The sequence below is a fragment of the Oryctolagus cuniculus genome, chromosome 2, assembly GCF_964237555.1.
Source record: "Oryctolagus cuniculus chromosome 2, mOryCun1.1, whole genome shotgun sequence".
Lineage (NCBI taxonomy): Eukaryota > Metazoa > Chordata > Mammalia > Lagomorpha > Leporidae > Oryctolagus > Oryctolagus cuniculus.
This window is the reverse complement of record NC_091433.1, coordinates 337,256-356,492: the sequence shown is the minus strand read 5'-3', so window position 1 is coordinate 356,492 and position 19,237 is coordinate 337,256. Positions and strand designations below refer to the sequence as shown.

At 60.0% G+C, this 19,237-nt stretch overlaps 1 protein-coding gene across 12 annotated transcripts in view; it reads left to right on the top strand.

Annotated features, from left to right (window-relative positions):
- The window catches only part of RNF212 (ring finger protein 212), a 30,225-nt gene extending 11,865 nt beyond the window's left edge, over window positions 1-18,360 (top strand). For 4 of the 12 annotated variants that reach the window (XM_070067952.1, XM_070067956.1, XM_070067957.1 and 1 more), the window contains 5 exons: window positions 3,730-3,790; window positions 5,084-5,129; window positions 8,980-9,049; window positions 15,644-15,807; window positions 15,974-18,360. In XM_070067952.1, coding sequence (XP_069924053.1) covers window positions 3,730-3,790; window positions 5,084-5,129; window positions 8,980-9,049; window positions 15,644-15,807; window positions 15,974-16,267 — 635 coding nt within the window. In that variant the 3' untranslated portion in view covers window positions 16,268-18,360. Of the gene's footprint in view, window positions 1-84; window positions 144-3,591; window positions 3,645-3,729; window positions 3,791-5,083; window positions 5,130-8,979; window positions 9,050-13,278; window positions 13,352-13,892; window positions 14,078-15,643 lie in introns of all 12 variants that reach the window. The other 8 variants (XM_070067947.1, XM_070067948.1, XM_070067946.1 and 5 more) reach the window with 6 other exon arrangements.
- The last annotated feature ends 877 nt before the right edge of the window (window positions 18,361-19,237 follow it).

Here is a 19,237-nt window from a genome sequence, read left to right as displayed (position 1 = left end):
GCTTCCCTGGAAGGGTGTGAGGGCCGTCTCTTGGCTGTCACTTGGTGCCGTGTGTCCCACTAGGATGTGTCTGGTTACGTCTAGATTTCTAAGCTGGAAGAATCCCTCAGGAAGCTGGTGCTACAGATAGAACAGCTGCAGAGGTGAGGTTCCCTCAGTGCACATCGGGGCCGCCTCTGTGGCCGCCGTCTCTCTGCAGGTAGGACCTTGGGCGTACGTACCTGTTCCAGAGACTTCTGTCCAACCAGAAATGGTGTGGGAAAGCCTTGGGGATGACAGAGACCAAAAAAAAAAAAAAAAAGGACAAGAGATGAGTGGTTGTCCTGGGACAGGTCGGGGGTGGGGGAGGGGAAGGCGAGTGACCACAGCCTGAGAGCCACTGAAAGGTGAGTCTGCATGTTCTGCTTGGTAGGGCTCCACAGTGCGGAGGCAATGGATTGTGGGAAGACACCAAAATTGCCAGAATTAACCTAACACGGTGGCCAGCAGAGTATTGCATGTCAGTGCTGGGCGGTGTAGCCTGCGGCTCCGCTCAGCTTGTTCCCACCCATTCCAGCTCAGCAGGTGTTGCTCTGGTCCTCCGTTTGGACGTGTCTGTGGTCCTGGACTGTGTGGTTGCTACCACACCACAGCTCGGTCAGCAGTGATGCACAGAGACTGTGTCTTTACGTTGAAGCCACAGTCCCAGCTTGGTGGTTGCACGTGGACACAAAGGCCGAGAGGCCCACAGCCCTGACTGCTGCTGTTCCCCCAGGTTGCACGTCAGGGGTGCCTGCTTCCCTGTTCCTCCTGGCGCTAAGTGTGGCTGGGTTGGCGCTGCAGGCCTGGGCCACGCTGGTTGGTGGCCCTGCTGTTGACACGTCGGGGTGAGAAGGCCCCTTCCAGCTGCTGTGTGTCTGTTGTATGACCAGGTCCTCCAGTAGTCAGTGGACTCCAGGCCACATCCAGCCTGGAGTACACCCTCTTCTGGGCCCTAGCTCAGCAGGTGTTTACGGTGGTCAGGGACACAGCAGGCACCGAGCATATGTGGTGAGTGGAGCCACAGCACCCACAGGTGCGCAGGGTACGTAGCAGTGTGGAGTTGCGTTTGTGTATTCTTCTTCGTTTGCTTACTTTCTATGGACTCATGTATCTTTGATTTCATTTACCATTTCTAGACTGTTCCTGCTAAATTTCTGCTGCAACGCCATTGCTTGCTGTTGTGTCTCCATCTTTATTTAGGCTTTTCACTGGCAGTGTCTCCACTTTCCACATCTGACACCCTTAGGAATCTGCTCTGACTTCTGCCCTCTGCTGTCCCTTGAGGAAAGGGTCCTTTCTCATGGGGTCAGCGACCGGGCTGAGGGCCAGGAAGGAGCTCAGTGCACCCCAGTTCTCCTCAGGAGGCACATGTGCTGTGTGTCCCAGTCACCCAGTTCTCAGGGGACCCATGTGCTGTGCGTCCCAGTCACCCAGTTTTCCTCAGGGGGCCCATGTGCTGTGCGTCCCAGTCACCCAGTCCTCAGGAGGCCCATGTGCTGTGTGTCCCAGTCACCCAGTCCTCAGGGGACCCATGTGCTGTGCGTCCCAGTCACCCAGTCCTCAGGGGACCCATGTGCTGTGTGTCCCAGTCACCCAGTCCTCAGGGAGCCCATGTGCTGTGTGTCCCAGTCACCCAGTTCTCAGGGAGCCCATGTGCTGTGTGTCCCAGTCACCCAGTCCTCAGGGGACCCATGTGCTGTGCGTCCCAGTCACCCAGTCCTCAGGGAGCCCATGTGCTGTGTGTCCCAGTCACCCAGTCCTCAGGGAGCCCATGTGCTGTGCGTCCCAGTCACCCAGTCCTCAGGGGGCCCATGTGCTGTGTGTCCCAGTCACCCAGTCCTCAGGGGGCCCATGTGCTGTGCGTCCCAGTCACCCAGTCCTCAGGGAGCCCATGTGCTGTGTGTCCCAGTCACCCAGTCCTCAGGGAGCCCATGTGCTGTGTGTCCCAGTCACCCAGTCCTCAGGGGGCCCATGTGCTGTGTGTCCCAGTCACCCAGTCCTCAGGGAGCCCATGTGCTGTGTGTCCCAGTCACCCAGTCCTCAGGGAGCCCATGTGCTGTGTGTCCCAGTCACCCAGTCCTCAGGGAGCCCATGTGCTGTGTGTCCCAGTCACCCAGTCCTCAGGGGGCCATGTGCTGTGTGTCCCAGTCACCCAGTCCTCAGGGAGCCCATGTGCTGTGTGTCCCAGTCACCCAGTCCTCAGGGGACCCATGTGCTGTGCGTCCCAGTCACCCAGTCCTCAGGGAGCCCATGTGCTGTGTGTCCCAGTCACCCAGTCCTCAGGGAGCCCATGTGCTGTGTGTCCCAGTCACCCAGTCCTCAGGGGGCCATGTGCTGTGTGTCCCAGTCACCCAGTCCTCAGGGGGCCCATGTGCTGTGTGTCCCAGTCACCCAGTCCTCAGGGGGCCATGTGCTGTGTGTCCCAGTCACCCAGTTCTCGGGGGGCCCTTGTGCTGTGTGTCCCAGTCAGACACTGATTCTCCTTGGGGGAACCCATGTATTGAGTGCACCCAGTCAGTGATCCACTTCTCCTCGGGGGGCCCACGTGCTCTGTGCACCCAATTACCCAGTTCTTGGGGGTGACCCTGGTGCTCTGCCAACTGGGCTCACTCCCCCTGTAGCACTGTTGTCCACCCTACCCTGTCTTGGTAAGGCTGGGCTTTCAGAGCAGCGTTTGCTGTGCTGTGGTTAGTCCCACCCGTTTCTCATTGCTGTCTTGGAGCAAAAGGGCTTGGAGACTGATGCTGCCCCCGAGCCCAGGGCGGAAGGACACATGTGCTAGCCTGCATGGGCAGGTGTGTGTGGCCTCCATGGTCAGCCGCTGGCTCTGGGCTCTGGCGTGTGGCCAAGTTCCTGTCCTCGGGGAGCTTCTTTGTGCTGGGAGACAGAGCTTGAGCTTAATGCCAGGCAGGGACACTTGCTGTGGGAGCTGAGGAGAGCCCTGGGAGGGTGGCTTGAGAGCAGGCCTGGATCCCGGAGCTGTCGCACAGCCACCTGTGTGCAGCCAGCATGAGCCACCCCAGATAGGCTGAGGGCCGGCTCTCCTGTACTGAGGACTTCCGTGTCCACCCCATAGGTGGTGCTCAGCACCGCAGCCCTCACACACCATCAAGCCTTCATGTGTGTTGGTGAAAATGGAGAGGCTTTGTCCATGTTTGCGTGCCCAGCCCAGCATACCCGTCATGCCTGTGCTGGGGTCCGGGCCTCAGGCCCTGGGCATGGCCAGCCTGGCTACCTGCTGTTGTGGAGACAATCCTAGGGCTTTGCTGGACCAGGAGAAATGATCAAGCGACGTGTCCCCATCTGTCTTGTGGTCCTTTAATGCCCATGTGTGGTGGCCCCATCTTCCCGTCTTCATTCCACACCCTGGCAGCCGCAGCTGTGCTGGTGGCTCCAGGGACCCCATGCTGCTTTCAGAGTTGGGCAGGACAGGGCCGTCGGATGCCAGAGGCTTTTGGGAACTGGATGTCCGGGATTGCCCTCTCGTGACCCAGTAAGGCCATCTCAGGTGGAATGCAATGGGAAGGCTGTTGTTCTGTGTAAGTCAGTGCCTTTTCTCCATCTATTTAGTGTGAGATCTTCACAGCAAACAGCCTTCGGCACAGTTAGGACGTCAGTGCCCCGTAAGTAGACCTGTGCTGCCTAGGGGCTGTGCATACAGGAGCAGCCACGCCCACGCCAGCTCACTAACACCCAGCTCTGTTGCAGCCGCTCCAGCCCGGCCCAGGGGGTGCCTGCTGCTGCCCACGGGCTCATCGGCCCCTGACAGGTGTGTGGGTCTGGGGGTGGCCTAAGGGTGTGAACACCACAGGACCCTCAAGTCCTACCCAGGGACCCTTCCACGTTCCTCCTCATCCCGTTCCCCCCTCCAGACCCATTTCCCACAATGAAGACCTGGCTCCCTTGGGTGCCTACGTCCCCATGAGGTGGGTGTTTAGGCTGGCAAGCCCGACCAGTCCATTCCTATGGCCACAGTGACTGACTCCGGAATGTTATGTGGCCCAGTGTCTCTAGAGCCCCAGCTAAGTTGGGGTTCCAGTGCAGGAGCAGCCAGCAACCCTGCCCACCGGGGAAGGGAGGACGTGGCAGAGGTGTGCACAGTGTGCCTCTCGCAGGGTGTCTCGCCTGGCGGCGGCTTCGCTGTGTCCTCCCCAGCATCCCAGGATGTGCGGGGGAGCCTGGGGCAGCCCTGCTTGCTCCTAGGGAAGCACACGTTCACTGCATCCCTGCAGCAGGAAGCCCGGTCACGGACTTGGAGCCTTCAGCTCCTGGCTGGGAGCCCGGACCGAAACCTCAGGCAGGACCTGGGGCCAGTGCCTTTGTTAGGCCCCGGTGTTAGCCAGGTGGGTTTCCCACAGGGAGTTTTGTTGGTGGGTGCAGAACACACACAAGTTCCTCGGCTGTGCAGGAGGTGGTCCTTCAGCACACGTGCAGTCCACGTGGGGAGGGGCCGGGGCCAGTCCAGCGGCCACTGTGCCTGTCCCATAGGGAGGTTGTGGCAGGAGGCAGTGCTGTAAGACAAGGGCCGAGTCAGTCCCCCCGAGGATCCGGGAGGAGGCAGAACTGTGTCAGAGGGGACTGAGCCTGCTTCTAGCGCAGGAAGGCTGAGCTCATACTCAGAGTGCCAGCTGAGACGGCACAGAGCTGCAGCATTCTCTGCCTGGTCCCAGAACTGGGGCTCTCCTGTGACGTCCCTGGCACAAGGATGGCCACCAGGTCCACAAGGTGTTTCCCTGCCAGCTTCTGCTGATGCCCGGGTCAGCGCGTGGGGGCCTTGCTGGTGCCACAGATGTGTGTTGACAGAGCGAGGTGTGCCCCACTCAGGAGGCGTAGCCCAGCGGCTCCAGGCAGGAGTTAGAGCTGAGTGGTAACAGGCAGACGGGGTCTGTGGGAGCAGATGGAGCATGGGAACAGCCCCGGGAAGTGGTCTGGCTCTGCCGGCAGAGGGAGAAGTGTTTGGGAGGGGAAGTGGCAGTAGCTGGGGCTGAAACCAGGAAGTTCTGACAGCGCCACAGGCAGGCGCAGAGGAGGGCGTGACGCAAGTCTCACTTTGTGTTTGCAGGGTGGAGTCCATGGAGGTTGACCTTACCCCTTCTCCAGTGAGAAGAGTAAGTGCTTTTCCATACACGGGTGCTTGCATGATGGGTGCAGCTCCTGGGGGTGGGGAATGGATATGAGCAAGATTCCATCACTGCCTGATGCTGGGCGAGTGCGAGCAGAGGGCTGGGGAGGTGCCTGTGGTGTCCCCGCCTTGGCTACGGTTCTGAGAAGGCGCAGAACGATGCTGTCCCCTGAGGGCATTTCAGGCATGGAAAGCCAAGACACTGTGGCAAAAAATGACCTACATGAAAGATCTCTGTGAGTGAGAGCCCAGTGGAAAGAAGGGGCCATCAAGGAAGGAGGTACCTTTCTCTGAAGGGAAGAGAGAACTTCCACTTTGACTATGGCCCTGTCTAAATAAGGTTGGAGTTTGTGAACTCAAGAGGCTTCCATAGCCTTGGCAGCTCATGACAAGAGCCTCAGGAGATCACTGACGTCATAAATAAGAGAGTCAATTGTTAAATCAACAACGGGAGTCACTGTGCACTTGCTCCCCATGTAGGTCCTCTGTCCTTAATGAGTTGTACTATGAGAATTAATGGTAAAACTAGTACTCAAACAGTACTTTATACTTTGTGTGTCTGTGTGGGTGAAAACTGTTGAAATCTTTACTTAGTGTAGAGCTGGTCTTCTGTATATAAAGACAATTAAAAATGAACCTTAATGAAGAATGGAATGGGAGAGTAGGAGGTAGGATGGGAGTGAGGGTGGGAGAGCGGGAATAGGGGGAAGAACCACTATATTCCTAAAAGCCACTATATTCCTAAAAATACATATGAAATTTGTATTCATTAAATAAAAACCTCCTAAGAAAAAAAGAAACAATACTGAAGAAAGAGCCGGTGGCCCCGTCCAGCCCAGGAAAAGGAACTGGGCAGAGATGGAGGCGGAGAAACAGCATAACGCCTTCCATGTTCGAGAGCACCTGTCCTGGAGGAAGTCTGGTCAACACCCAGGGGCCCCAGCCCAGGCCTGGCACCGGCCCAGTGCTCACAGGCTAGAGAGCACCCAGGATGCCCTGGGCCCCGGGGAGGGGAGTTCAGAGACTGTGGGGATGTGGTGCCTGTTTGTGTAGGCTATTTAATGAATGGTGCATGTGTCCGTGCGAGTTGAATGTGGTGTGTATGTGTGTGTGTGTGTGTCCATGTGAGTTATATAAGGGGTGTGTTTCCATGTTATATAAGGGGTAGTGTGTGTGTGTGTGTGTTTCCATGTGAGTTGAGGTGTATGCATGTGTGAGTGTGGTACATGTGTATTAAGGAACGTGTGAGCTGAGTGTGGTGCTTGTGTGTCCGTGTGAGTTATATAAAGGGTAGTATATGTGTGTGTGTGTGTGTCCATGTGAGTTGAGGTGTATGCATGTGTGAGTGTGGTGTGTGTGTGTGTGTGTGAGTGTGGTACATGTGTATTAAGGAATGTGTGTGTGTGAGTTGAGTGTGGTGCTTGTGTGTGAGTGTGGTGTGTGTGTGAGTTGAGTGTGGTGCGTGTGTGTCCATGTGAGTTGAGTGGTGTGTGTGTGAGTTGAGTGTGGTGCATGTGTGAGAGTTGAGTGTGGTGCATGTGAGTTGAGTGTGGTGTGTATGTGTCCATGTGAGTTGAGTGTGGGGTGTGTGTGTGTGTGAGTTGAGTGTTTTGTATGTGTGTGAGTTGAGTGTGGTGCGTGTGTGTGTGTGTGAGTCAAGTGTAGTGTGTGTGTTGAGTGTGGTGCATGTGTGTCCATGTGAGTTGATTGTGGTGCGTGTGTGTGAGTTGAGTGTTTTGTATGTGTGTGAGTTGAGTGTGGTGCGTGTGTGTGTGTGTGAGTCAAGTGTAGTGTGTGTGTTGAGTGTGGTGCATGTGTGTCCATGTGAGTTGAGTGTGGTGCATGTGTGTGTGTGTTGAGTGTGGTGCACGTGTGTCCATGTGAGTTGAGTGTGGTGTGTGTGTGTGAGTTGAGTGTGGTGTGTGTGTGTTCGTGAGTTAATGCTCACACCCGTAGTGCACCTGTTTGTGAGCTGTGTCTGCACTTGGTGTTTTTGGCTCAGTCTTGGGTCCCGATGAGGCAGACCCTGCGCTGCGGCTGTGTCAGTGAGGAGCGTGCCCCCTCCCCTCCAGGGGTCCCAGGAACCTGGAGTCTGAGAGGAGAAGGCAGTGACAGCCTCTCCCCCCTCCCTGGGAGGAGAAACCTGAGTTCTGAGCTCCTCCCCCTGCCCAGCCCCACGGTGTGGCAGAGGTGCGGACGCTGGGCTGTCAGACCGGGCCGGGTGATTTCTAGAGCAGGGGGCTTTCGTACCAGGTGGGCACATGGCTTGACGACGAGGTGTCCGGGGCCTGGCCTGGCCCATCCTGCTGCAGGAGGCCAGGTGACGCAGGGCCGGATGGGTACAGAGTGCTGGTGGCTCCTGACCAGGACCCACCCTGGCCTGCTCTCTTCGGCGTGGTCCCCTGTCCTGGGCAGTCGGCCTCTTGGAATCGTTTTTGCTTCTGCTGTTGCTAGATTCTCCCCTAGACAGGGGACTGGGAAACTGACCCAACAAATAAAACATCTGTGAGAAGCTGGGTTAGAGGTGATTTACCTCGCCCAGCCATGCGTGTTTTCTCCTTCAAGTTTTTTTTTTTTTTAAGATTTATTTATTTATTTGAAAGTCAAAGTTACACAGATAGAGAAGGAGAGGCAGAGAGAGAGAGAGAGAGAGAGAGAGAGGGAGGTCTTCCATCCGCTGGTTCACTCCCCAATTGGCCTCAACAGCCAGAGCTCTACCAATCAGGAGCCAGGAGCCTATTCCGGGTCTCCCATGCAGGTGCAGGGGTCTAAGCACGTGGGCCATCTTCCACTGCTTTCCCAGGCCATAGCAGAGAGCTGAATCGGAAGTGGGGCAGCCGGGACTCGAACTGGTGCCCATATGGGATGCTGGCACTGCAGGTGGCAGCTTTACCCGCTACGCCACAGCACCAGCCCCACTCCTTCAAGTTTTAAGTAAAGTGTCGACTGGTTGTGGTTCACAGAGTCCTTATCTGCCCGGCAGTGGTCTCTGGAACAGCAGGAGGTGGGAGTTGGGCTGGAGAGGAGCTGGTCTGAACCCCAGCTTTCCACAGGGGCCTGTAGCTCGAGCCCACCTGTGGTCACTTCCATTGCCACAGTGACCCAACCCCAGCAGGGCGGGGGCACAGGCCAGGGTGCGTGGATGTGCGAGGGCTGCTTGCTCTTGAGCTGTGGGACATGGCTCAGAGGGGAGGGTGCTTCTGGCGAGCTGTGTGCAGTGAGGGCTTGCTGGGGAGAGGGAGCTGTGGAACCAGGCCCAGCTGTCGCGGACAGCAGGGCTGCGGGGTGTGTGAGTATGTGAGTGGACGTATCTGCGTCAGGTGGACGGGGAGAGTTGAGACAAGGTGGGACCTCCAGGGAGCAGCCTTCCTGGCAGCACCAGGCCGTGTGCATCTCAGCAGCTCCAGGAGTCAGCTCGGGAGAGCAGCCGGTCCCTCTGCGGGCAGAGCTGAGGACGGACAGGGCCGGGTCAAGGGCATCACAGGGGTGCCCTGGAGTGAGTGGAGAGGCCTCAGGGACATGGTCCCATGGTGTACCCTTCCTGGTGAGCCTGCCCGTGGGAGTGGGGGAAGGGCGCTGGGAAGACAGGCCAGTGACGGAGAGGCGAGGCCCGGAGGACTCCAAAAGGGGTGCACAGACTCCCGGGCCACACCGAGCAGTGAGAGGAGTGGCCGTGGCCCGGCCTCGTGACCTGGGAGCAGGACAGCTGCGCTGGTCCATCTGGCACTGAGGAAAGGGTTTCCTCGCGACCCCCCAGGTTCTTAGCCCCTCCGGGGGCCTTTGCCTGTGCGTGTTTGGGCCCAGTGGGATCCTGACCCACCTGCTCTTTCTTGCAGCCTCAGCCCGAGGTGGCAGCCGGCCCCACGCGGATGTCTCTGATTAGCCCACCTCAAGATGGGCGCATGGGTGAGTTCAGCACACGCTAAACCCCCCCCCCCCCCCCCAGACAGCCTGTTCCCGGGAGCGTCCTCCAGCCGGGCCGGGGCAGGAGGCTGCATGGTTACCCAGGGATGCAGCTGGGGTCACAGGTCATGGAGGAAGCAGCCGTGCATTGTGCCCCCTGCCCCGGCTTTAACAAGGTGCTACCAGCTTGGCCGGGCCATTTGCACAGGGAGTGCCCAGCGCCCACTGTCCCTGCTGCCTCTCCTGAAGCCCACAGCTTCCAGCTCTCCCCAGGTGGACGTGACAGGCCGCTGCCTCGGCCCAAGGTACTCAGAGGGCACAGCCCTGGGGGTAGGTGGGAGTACTGGGAACGCCCTGCCTTCCCCCTGCACTCCACACGTCCTCGCTGGCTCGCCCGGCTGTGTTTCTGGAAGGTCCCAAGACGGTGTGAGCCGTTGACAGGCTCAGTGTGTGCTGATGAGTCCCCCCGTCGGGGCTGTCCTCCCCCACGTGTGTCACAGGCAGAGTGTGTTCTCACCGGCTGGGAGGGAAGGGCGATCACAGACTGTAACCCTATGGCATGTGCATGAGCGTTTGGCTGTGCCCGTGCCGAGTCTCTCCTTCTCTGTTCTTTGTCTTTACCCAGCTTTCTTGGTGCTTTGCATTCTTTTCTTTAAAAAAAGAAAGATTTATTTATTTGAGAGGCAGAGTTACAGAGAGAGAGAGAGGGAGAGACAGAGAGGTCTCCATCTGCTGGTTTACTCTCTAAATGGCTGCAACAGCTGGAGCTGGGCAGATCTGAAGCCAGGGGTCAGGAGCTTCTTCCGGGTCTCCCACTCCCTTTGGAGTGGGTTAATCTAGGGGTTAAGATGCTTTCAGCCCACGTGGGAGACCTGCATACAACAGCTCTGGCTCCTGGCACCAGCTTCCTGCTAATGCAGACCCTGGGGGTGCCGCTCAGTCCAGCCCTGGCCTTCCCAGGCATTTGGGGGACAAGCCAGTGAACGGGGCCTATTGTGCATGCGTGTGTGCGTCCTCTGTCTCTCTCTCAAATCAACTTAAATTCTAAACTCCCATAGCTGCCTTAGCCACCCCCCAAAATAACAAGGTCACGCTCCGCACAGTACTGGGGTTCAGTGTCCGCCAGGGTCACAGTCTCTGCACCCACCATGCAGAGCCTGCGTGTGCACGAGCCACGTCTATGTCGTCCCCCAGTCGCCTTCAGACGGCACTAGCCCCGCACACTCTGCCTCTCGTCCTTGGGAGTTGTCATGAACATTGACCTTGGGTTCCCAGGTGTGACCCGCAGCCAGCTTGGCAGCCAGAACTCACGGGCAGAGACGCACTGTGCTCGGTGTGGCTCCCACGTGGGCACCAGTCGTCACCCCCAACACTCACGTGTCACCCCCAGCGCTCCTGTGACGTGAGTTGAGTGGCAGCCTCAGAGTGGGTTTTGTGTTTTCTTTTTCTTTCTCTCTCTCTCTCTTTTTTTTTTTTTTTTTTTTTGACAGGCAGAGTGGACAGTGAGAGAGAGACAGAGAGAAAGGTCTTCCTTTGCCGTTGGTTCACCCCTCAATGGCCACTGCGGCCGGCGCACTGTGCTGATCTGAAGGCAGGAGCCAGGTGCTTCTCCTGGTCTCCCATGGGGTGCAGGGCCCAAGCACTTGGGCCATCCTCCACTGCACTCCCTGGCCACAGCAGAGAGCTGGCCTGGAAGAGGGGCAACCGGGACAGAATCCGGCGCCCCGACCGGGACTAGAACCCGGGGTGCCGGCGCTGCAGGCGGAGGATTAGCCTAGTGAGCCGCGGCGCCACCAGGTTTTGTGTTTTCACAATTCCTTCTACATGAGGAGTTCTCCATGCTCCCCAGTGTGGATTCACGCATTCAGCATGTGTGACGGGGGACTAAGGATTTCTGTTTTGTTCAGTGGGCTCTGTTCTCCGCTCAGGTTGTCCCAGATGTGGTCCTGGGTGACGTGCTTTTAAAAGCGTCATCCGGGAGTTCTGTACACAGGGGGTTAGCATTTTAAGATGAGGACAGAGATACTCGCCGAGTCACAGAAGCAGAGCAGCCCCACCCACAAGAGATGCCGCGGGGGACCATGCGGCCGCCACGCCCCCCGGCCTCGCTGGGAGCGGCCAGTGTGCAGGCCACAGAGCACGGCTGCTTGCCCTGTCCTCCTCTCTGCGTCACAACCGGCTACAGCCCTGTCTGCTCAGGCTGTAAGTTGAGGCGAGCAGGAGGGGCAGAGTGTCGCCTCCACTGGAGAGGCTTGCTCTGAGCAGTCGCAGCAGCTGCTCTCCTAAACCTCAGCTGAGAAAACGCACTGAACACTCAGGCTGATGGACAGGCGTGTGGCTACCCGTGACACCCGCACCCCACATTGGAGCCTTGGGGCCGGAGTCCTGGCTGCTCTGCTCACTCCCCGCTCCCTGTTCAGGGTCTGGGAAGCAGCAGAAATGGCCAAGCACTTGGGCCCCTGCACCCACTCAAGAGACCTGGCTGGAGTTCTAGGCTCCTGCTGCTGCCTGGCCCCACTCTAGCCTTTGAAGCCATGTTGAGTGTGTCTCTCCCCCCACTCTGTCACTCTGCCTTTCAAATAAATAAGTCTTTATAGATAAGGCCTCTGGAGGTACCCAAGTTAAGGGGGCCATGAGGGTGTCCTCCCAAGAGGAGACTTGCGGGGATGCTTTGCTGGCTTCTGTGTCGTGCCCAGTGACCTTCTCTCCACAGGTGCTCACTGTCAGGCCACACGCAGCTGCATGGCCCATGCACGGTGGGCTCCCTCTCCCTCCAGGCAGTCTCCCGGGTTGGTAGCCTTTGGGGAAGGAGCTGCTCTGTATCCCAGACCGCAAAACAGACCCCGTGGAAAATCTGGTCTGTGCTGCTGCTCTTCAGAACGGTGTCCTCTTGGGACTTGACCCTGCTGTCCGTGGGGCTCAACCTTTGGGGCTGGAGAGCCCTGGGGCACGCTTGGCCTTCAGGCTGCTGCCACCCACATGGGCCTCAGTGACCTCACCCTGCTGTTGGCGGGTCTCACCAAGCTCGAAAGGAGAGCCTGAGAAGCCGCCAGCCGACTCTCCCGGCCCTGCCACCGCTGCCACTTGTGGGTCTGTGCATTCAGATGTGCCTTGGTTTTGTTTTAAGATTTATTAAGGAGACAGGAGAAGACAGAGAGAGAGAGATCTTCATCTGCTGCTTCACTCCCCGAATGGCCAGAACAGCCAGACCTGGGCCAGGCCGAAGCCAGGAGCCAGGAGCTCCATCTGGGTCTCCCACATGGGTACAGGGGCCCAAGCACGTGGGCCATCTTCCACTGCTTTCTCAGGTGCATTAGCAGGGAGCTGGATCAGAAGTGGAGCAGCTGGGACTTGCTAGTGCTTGTATGGGACACCATTGTCACAGGCGGCTGCTAACCTGCTGGGCCACAGCACCTGCCACAAGAGAGGACGCTTTCCCCCATGCTTCCCCTGTGGTGGCGGCTAGCTGGGTGGGTGCCAGCTCAGGGCAGAGGGCAGGGGGTCTGTGGAGAGGCAGGTGTGCAGGCCAGTCCTTTGGGATTCTGTGTGTGAACCCCACACCGGTCCTGGGTGATGAGGCAGAGAGTGCTGCCCCCCGAAGCCTGAGACGGGTGCAGGTGCAGCTTGGGGTCAGGATGTGGCAGGCACTGGTTCCCCTCAGAGGCCAGCTCACGGATACCTTGTCTGGGGACAAGCTCTCCCCGGTGGGCAGGACCAGCAAGGCCCTCGCACAACAGAGTCAGCCAGGATCAATGCAGCCTGGGAGCAGGCGCCTGACCCCTCTGCAGTGTCTTCAGAGGGTCCTTGCAGGCTCAGGGCCACACGAGGCTCTGCCCACACCCCACACCAGCCCAGGGCTGGGGAAATGCCATCGGAGTCCCACGTGGAGGGAGCTGGAATGGCTTGTCCCACCCTCCCAGCGTCCAGGGAAGACGTGCTCCAAGTACAGCGCCTGCTGCTGACCACCATGCCCAGGGCCGCAGGAGGTGGCCACAGCTCCAGCACCCTGTGGGGCCGGAACTCAGCACCCTGACCCTTCCAGGTGTCCTCTGAGTGGCGGCGATGCATGTGGACACTGCTGTGCTCCCTGGGCTGTGGGGGTAGGGGAGTGGACCGGTGGGTCAGGGTCCCGCCTGTCACTGGCCTCAGCGGGGGAGTGGACCCAGCAGGTACACTAGGTCGTCCTTAGCACCACAAAGGGTTAATACAAAGGATGGGTTTGTGCCCCACAGGCAGCGTCTCCTACCGGGGCCTTCAGCATCTTGGCCTGACACCACATCAGACACACCTGTCGAAGGCATTCAGGTAATGCCCTGTGTTCTCCTTTAAGGAAAGGCAGGGGCGGGGGTGGCCTGAAACGCCCGTGTCCCATGTGGGCCCTGATCTGCTTCTGATCCAGCTCCCTGCTGGTGGCCTGGGAAGGGCAGTGCAGCAGTTGGGGTGTGTGTGGCCTGAGTGTTTGGGCCGCTGCCACCCATGTGAGAGACCAGAAAGGACTTCAGCCCGGCCCAGCCCTGGCTGCTGCAGCCATCTGGGGAGCAGGCCAGTGGATGGAGAATCAGTCAGTCAATCTCTCGCTCTCTGACTCAAATAGATAAATTATTCTTAGAAAAGAAGAAAAAAAGAAAATGCCAAGTTCAGCCACACTGCAATTTCACATCACAGCCAGCCTTTAAAAACAATTATTGGAAAGAGTCTCAGAGAGCTGTTGGCACCTGCTGCTTCCCTCCCCAAATGGCCGCAACAACCAGGTGGGCCAGGCCAGAGCCAGGAGCCAGGGGCTCCGTGCAGGTCTCCCACATGGGTGCAGGGGCCCAAAGACTGAGGCCCCTGTCTGCTGCCCAAGGTGCATTAGCAGGGAGCCGGGTCAGAAGCAGAGCTGCCGGGACTCCCGCCCTGGCACTCCACACCCCCGTGCCACAGCCCCTGCCCAGCACAGCCTCGGTACACACCAGCTCATGGTGAACTGACACCAGAAGCTGCCAGTGTGCGAGTGGGGGTCGCTTCCTCATCCTACTTTGAGGTGTTTAGGTGAGTCCATGTAAACCATTGCATTTTGTTTCTGACTGAAAGTCTGCGAACTCCGGGAGGACCTTCCTTGGCTCTGTGGCATCTAGGCACAGGAGCAGGTTTCTGTGGCGCTGCCGCTGGGCTTGGCGTGGCGCAGAGGAGGCAGGCGGTGGCGCCTCACTAGGCAGGCGTGGCCCAGCCTCGGCAGCCCTCGCTCGCTGCTCCCCGCTGACCGCTGACCGCTGACCGCTACGCACAGTCAGCAGAGCTCCTCGGCTTTCTCCAGAGCGGACGGCAGACTCTGCCCCCATGAGCTTCTGCCTGGAGCCAGGCGTGGCCACCCACCCAGCTCACCCAGCCCCTGCCCATCCTGACCACCTGCCATGGCCAGGAGCCTTTTCTGGGCCCCCGGTGGGGACAGCCCCGCTCCCTTCGCTGCCCTCTCTGGCCCCAGGCACCCTCTGTCCCCTCTGCCAACTGCATGGACCCACACTGGGAGCCTGCGGCTGGGTCTCGGCAAGGCAGAGTGAGTGGCGTGTGCAGGGCTGGGAGCCTGGGGTTGTGCAGTCAGGTACGTGGACCTGAGCTGAGATGGCTGGCATGGGGGTACGGGGGGAGGGCCGTGCGGAGGCAGGAACACAGAAGCCTGGGCACAAACCAGCACCTTGCTTCCTGAGGGCAGTGCAGTCCCTGCAGTGTCAGCCTCCCTAGGTAGCTCCAAGCCCTGCTCCAGGGCAGTAGGGGTGGGTGGGGCAGGGGCAGGGGCAGCGTGGGGAGCAGCGCATCCAGCATCAGCCAGGCCACTGCAGGGCAGAAAATAGACTGGTTTACTGAGGGGCGACACAGTCCTCGAGGAAGGCCACCAGAGGAACGCTCACTTGGAGGCTGAAGCTGCCGGGTGTTTGCCTGAGCTTCCTTTAGACCCCTTAAGCACATGCACTTGAAAGTGTTTTTGCACCAGGATAAACCTAGCTTTACTTCCTTTCTACCAGCCCTTGAAGTCCCCTGGTGCAGTGGTCCCTCGTGCGGTGACCCCGATGCTGTGGTCCCTGGTGCAGTAGACAAGTTAGCCAGCTGGTGAGCCATGGCCCTGGGTGAGCCTACGCCTGGTGGCTTTGTTGCCTGTGGGGGTTGGTGAGGCCACCACACAGCCTCCAGGCCCTTCCTGGTGCCAAGGACAAGGTAGACCAGCTATGGTTGGAGCAAGGAGCCCTTGGGGTCAGAGGAAGCCAAGCAGCAGGTCCCGGACACAGGGTCAAAAGGTCAGCAGAGACCCTGGACGCCCCCACTATTCCCCCTCAGCTGCTGCTCAGCGCTGACCCTGGGGAGAGGTGCAGGTGGAAGTCGTGGCTTGGTCAGCTCCACACGGAGGCAGGATCCAGCGGGCAGTGCTGACCGGAACAGGCGGCGCCCTCCTGGGGTCCTGCTAGCCCCAGTTCCAGGCTGGGGTCGGGCAGCGCTGGGCACACAGCTGCTGCTCGCGCTGGCCCTGGGCACTGGGAATGTGCCTCTGACTGGACAGGCCCGCAGACCCCACGGGCAGTGTGTGAGCTGTGGGGCCTCTGACTTCATGTTGTTGCGCCCCAGGATCCCACCGTTGCAGATCCCCCACAAGGGACCCACACAGACCCCAGCAGCCCAGGCAGCGGGCAGAGCAACGAGAGGAGGCTCCCCTGGCCTCGGTGGCTCCCAGGCGGCAGCGCCCAGGCCGCCCATCAGCATCTCCGGCCTGCTGCATAGGCCGTGCCCAGGCAAGTGTCCAAGGCCCGGCGTGCGTCCAGTGTCTATACTCGTCTAAGCTAACGGACTCCCCCCAGCGTATGCTTTTAATTTGGCGTTTGTGTTCTCACCGTCCTCCCAGTGTGAAATTCTGGAGCCTTCTGGAAGACAGAACTAACACCCCCACGCTTCCCGCAGGGTCTGCTCACCACAGGGGAGTCACACAGAGAAGATGAGCCCCAGCAGGTGTACCCTGGATGGTTTCTTCCTCCAGGTGCCACTAAGTCATGTGACCGCATAGTTACTTCTCGGGTTACCTGGGGCAGCACAAACGTGATATGCTTGAAACTGCTCTTCTTACTGCCTTACAATGAGTGCCCACACGTGGCCGGCGCTGTGGCCTGCAGCACCTGCATCCCAGTGGGCGCCGGTTCGAGTCCCGGCTGCTCCTCTTCCAATCCAGCTCTCTGCTGTGGCCTGGGAAAGCGGTAGAAGCTCCTGGCTTTGGCCTGGCCCTGCACTGGTCATTGTGGCCATCTGGGGAGTGAACCAGCAGGTGGAAGATTCTGTCTCCTGCTCTCTCTCTGTAACTCTGCCTTTCAAATGAATAAGTAAATCTTTTTAAAAAATGAGTGCCAAATGCTGATTCCTGCTGTGGGGGGAGATAGGCCTGCTGCACGGGTGAGCGCTGGCATGGCCACCGTGGCGGGAGGATTTCCTCCGAGACAGGCTGCACCTGAGCACACCTCACAGGTGTGGAGCGGCTCCTCGGGCAGGGGCATTAGCAGGGAGCAGAGCAGCTGGGACCCCCATGGGGGGCGCTGGGACCCAGGCGGCAGCCTAACCAGCTGCACCACAGCACTCACCCCTCACCTTGCTTTCTCAAACGTGGGTTTATGGGGGCTGGCGCTGTGGGATAGTGGGATAAGGCTCCACGTATGGTGCTGGCATCCCATGTGGGCACTGGTTCAGGTCCTGGCTGCTCCACTTCCCATCCAGCTCTCTGCCATGGCCTGGGAAAGCAGTAGAAGGTGGCCCAAGTCCTTGGGCCCCTGCACCCATGTGGGAGACCCGGAAGAAGCTCCTGGCTCCTGGCTTTGGATTGGCACAGCTCCAGCTGTTGTGGCCATCTGGGGAGTGAACCAGCAGATGAAAGAACTCTCTCTCTCTGCTTCTGCCTCTCTCTAACTCTGCCTCTTAAATAAATCCATCTTTAGTATATGTGCTGCCGAAGTGAGCACAATAAATCAGTCTTTAAAAAAAACCAACATTGATTTATTTACTTGAAAAGGCGGAGAGAGAGACATCTTTCATCCACTGGTTCACTCCACAAATGGCCACAACAGCCAGGGCTGGGCCAGGCCGAAGCCAGGAACTCCCATCAGGGTCTCCCACGTGGGTGCAGGTGCGCAGGGAGCCGCACTGGAAGTGGAGCAGCCGAGGGGTTGGGGGGAACTGGCTGACGAGGACGCGGTGTCCCAGGGGTGGCTTAGCCGTCGCGGCACACAGCCCTTGCCTGCCTTCCTAACGTAAGTTTTGATGCCGTGTTTTTCGTATCTCTTGCTCTGAATTTTATTGTTTTTTCACACCTGAGCTTGCCCTTGGCCGTGTGCGTGCCGGGCGTCTGGCAGAGCCGGCGTTTGCCGCACTCGGCCCCTTTTCCAGCGGCTCCGGTGAGCATCCAGGTTGCACAGACCCCGCTCAGCAGAGGCAGCCAGGGCAGAGCTCCCCGCCCATGGGAGGTCGCCGGAACCCCGGAGCCAGCCTCAGAACGAGCGCGGGCCCTGGCGTGGAGTGGGGTGCGGCGAGGGGTGAGGGCCAGTGGGCAGCGGTCCCCAGTGCCAGGGCACCAGCGGCAGGGCTGCAGTTCACACCCGCTCACCTGCACGGTGGGAGGAGGTGCCGGCCACGGCTGGCAGGGAGAAGTCGCCGCGTGGCCCAGAGGCCAGGGAGTTCTGACTTCAGAGGGAGAGCTTTGAGGCGTGGCTGTTGTGCGCAGGCTGAGCCGCCGCTGGGGTCGCCGGCACTGAGTGCCAGAGCGCCTGGTTCCAGTCCCAGCTCCCTGCTACTGTGCCTGGGAGCCAGCCGTGACGGCTCAAATCCGGGGGCTCCTTCCACCCACGTGGCTCCTGGCTGCTGCAGGAGTTTGAGGAAAGAGCCAGAGGTGGAAGCTCCCCTCTCCCCGGCACACAGGGTGGCTGAGGCTGAGGCCGAGCTGATGGACGGCTGGCACTGGGCGTGTGGGTGGGGAGGGCCGCAGCTCAGCCGGCAGTGATGGCTCTCACCACGGAGGCTCCTGTGCGTGAGTTCCCGGAACGTTCTTTGGGACAGTCATGAAATTCCCTTCCAACTGACAGCACATGCTTCCTTCGGGACATCTGTGTGGACCTGCGGGGCCAGCAGTGAGGTGTCACGGGCTGGCCGGGGGGGACATGCTTGGGGTCAGCAGTGGGGCCTCGGACCACGTCCTCCCCTCTCCTGGAGCCCACCGTGGCCCAGTTCCCGTCGGTGCAAAGGAACTGCCAAGGATCCCTCCTGGGCAGTGAAGGCTCTGCCCGTCCCACCCTCCCCCGTGCCACTCCAGCTTCCACTCGCGACCCCCGCCCTCCAGGGGCGCCAAGTGCCGGGCCCCTCGCTAGCCTCGCCAGCCCTGCACCCCTGTGTCGGGCGGAAGCTTCGCTGTGGGCTCTGAGCGCCCGGTGTGTGCCTGGCGTGGAGGCAGCTTAGTTCATGGAACTGAAGAGCGGACGCCTGGCGTGAGCTGCTAGACGCAGAAAGCCCAGCCCGGCCGGTGCCCCAGGCCACAGCTGCCCTCCGTCCACTGCCGCTGCCACGGACTCGGCTCCGAGCACCAGGAGCCCTTGAGCCCGGCCTGGGTGCCGGGGAGATGGCAAGGGGGCCCCTATGGGCCTCCCCCACCCACCCTGCGGAATGAGCTGGGCCAGAGAATGACCCAGGAAGCCCACAGAACCACGGAGACAGGAAGGAGCCTGGCTCCAAAGTGGGCAGGTAGATGGAGTGACCTGTCGCCCCAAGGTGCCCACTGCAGCCTGGGCTGCCTGTTCAGCCCTCTCCCTCCCCTGGCCTGAGCCCCCTGACTGTGCCCTGCCTCTGTGTCCATCCCCTAGATGAGAGCATCCAGCCTTGGCTGGCCAGGGCCCTGGCGAGCCCACCACCAGGCCAACTTCCTGGAGACACCAGCACTTCTTGGGGCCGTGCCCTGGCGCCGACCCAGCCTGGACCCGACGCAGGGCAGAGCCCCACCAGGCGCCCCCACGGCCTGAGTGCTCGGGCGGGTGAGAGAAGGGGCCACGGAGTGCCAGGGAGAGGTGCTGAGAACGGGTGTGTTGGAGAGCCCCCGGAGGGAGCTGGCACCGGCTGGCTCTGCCCGCCTCTGAGCAGGAGAGGGGCACGGGCAGGCCGCCGTCCCCTGTGCAGGCACCCTGCACGTCCGAGTGACGC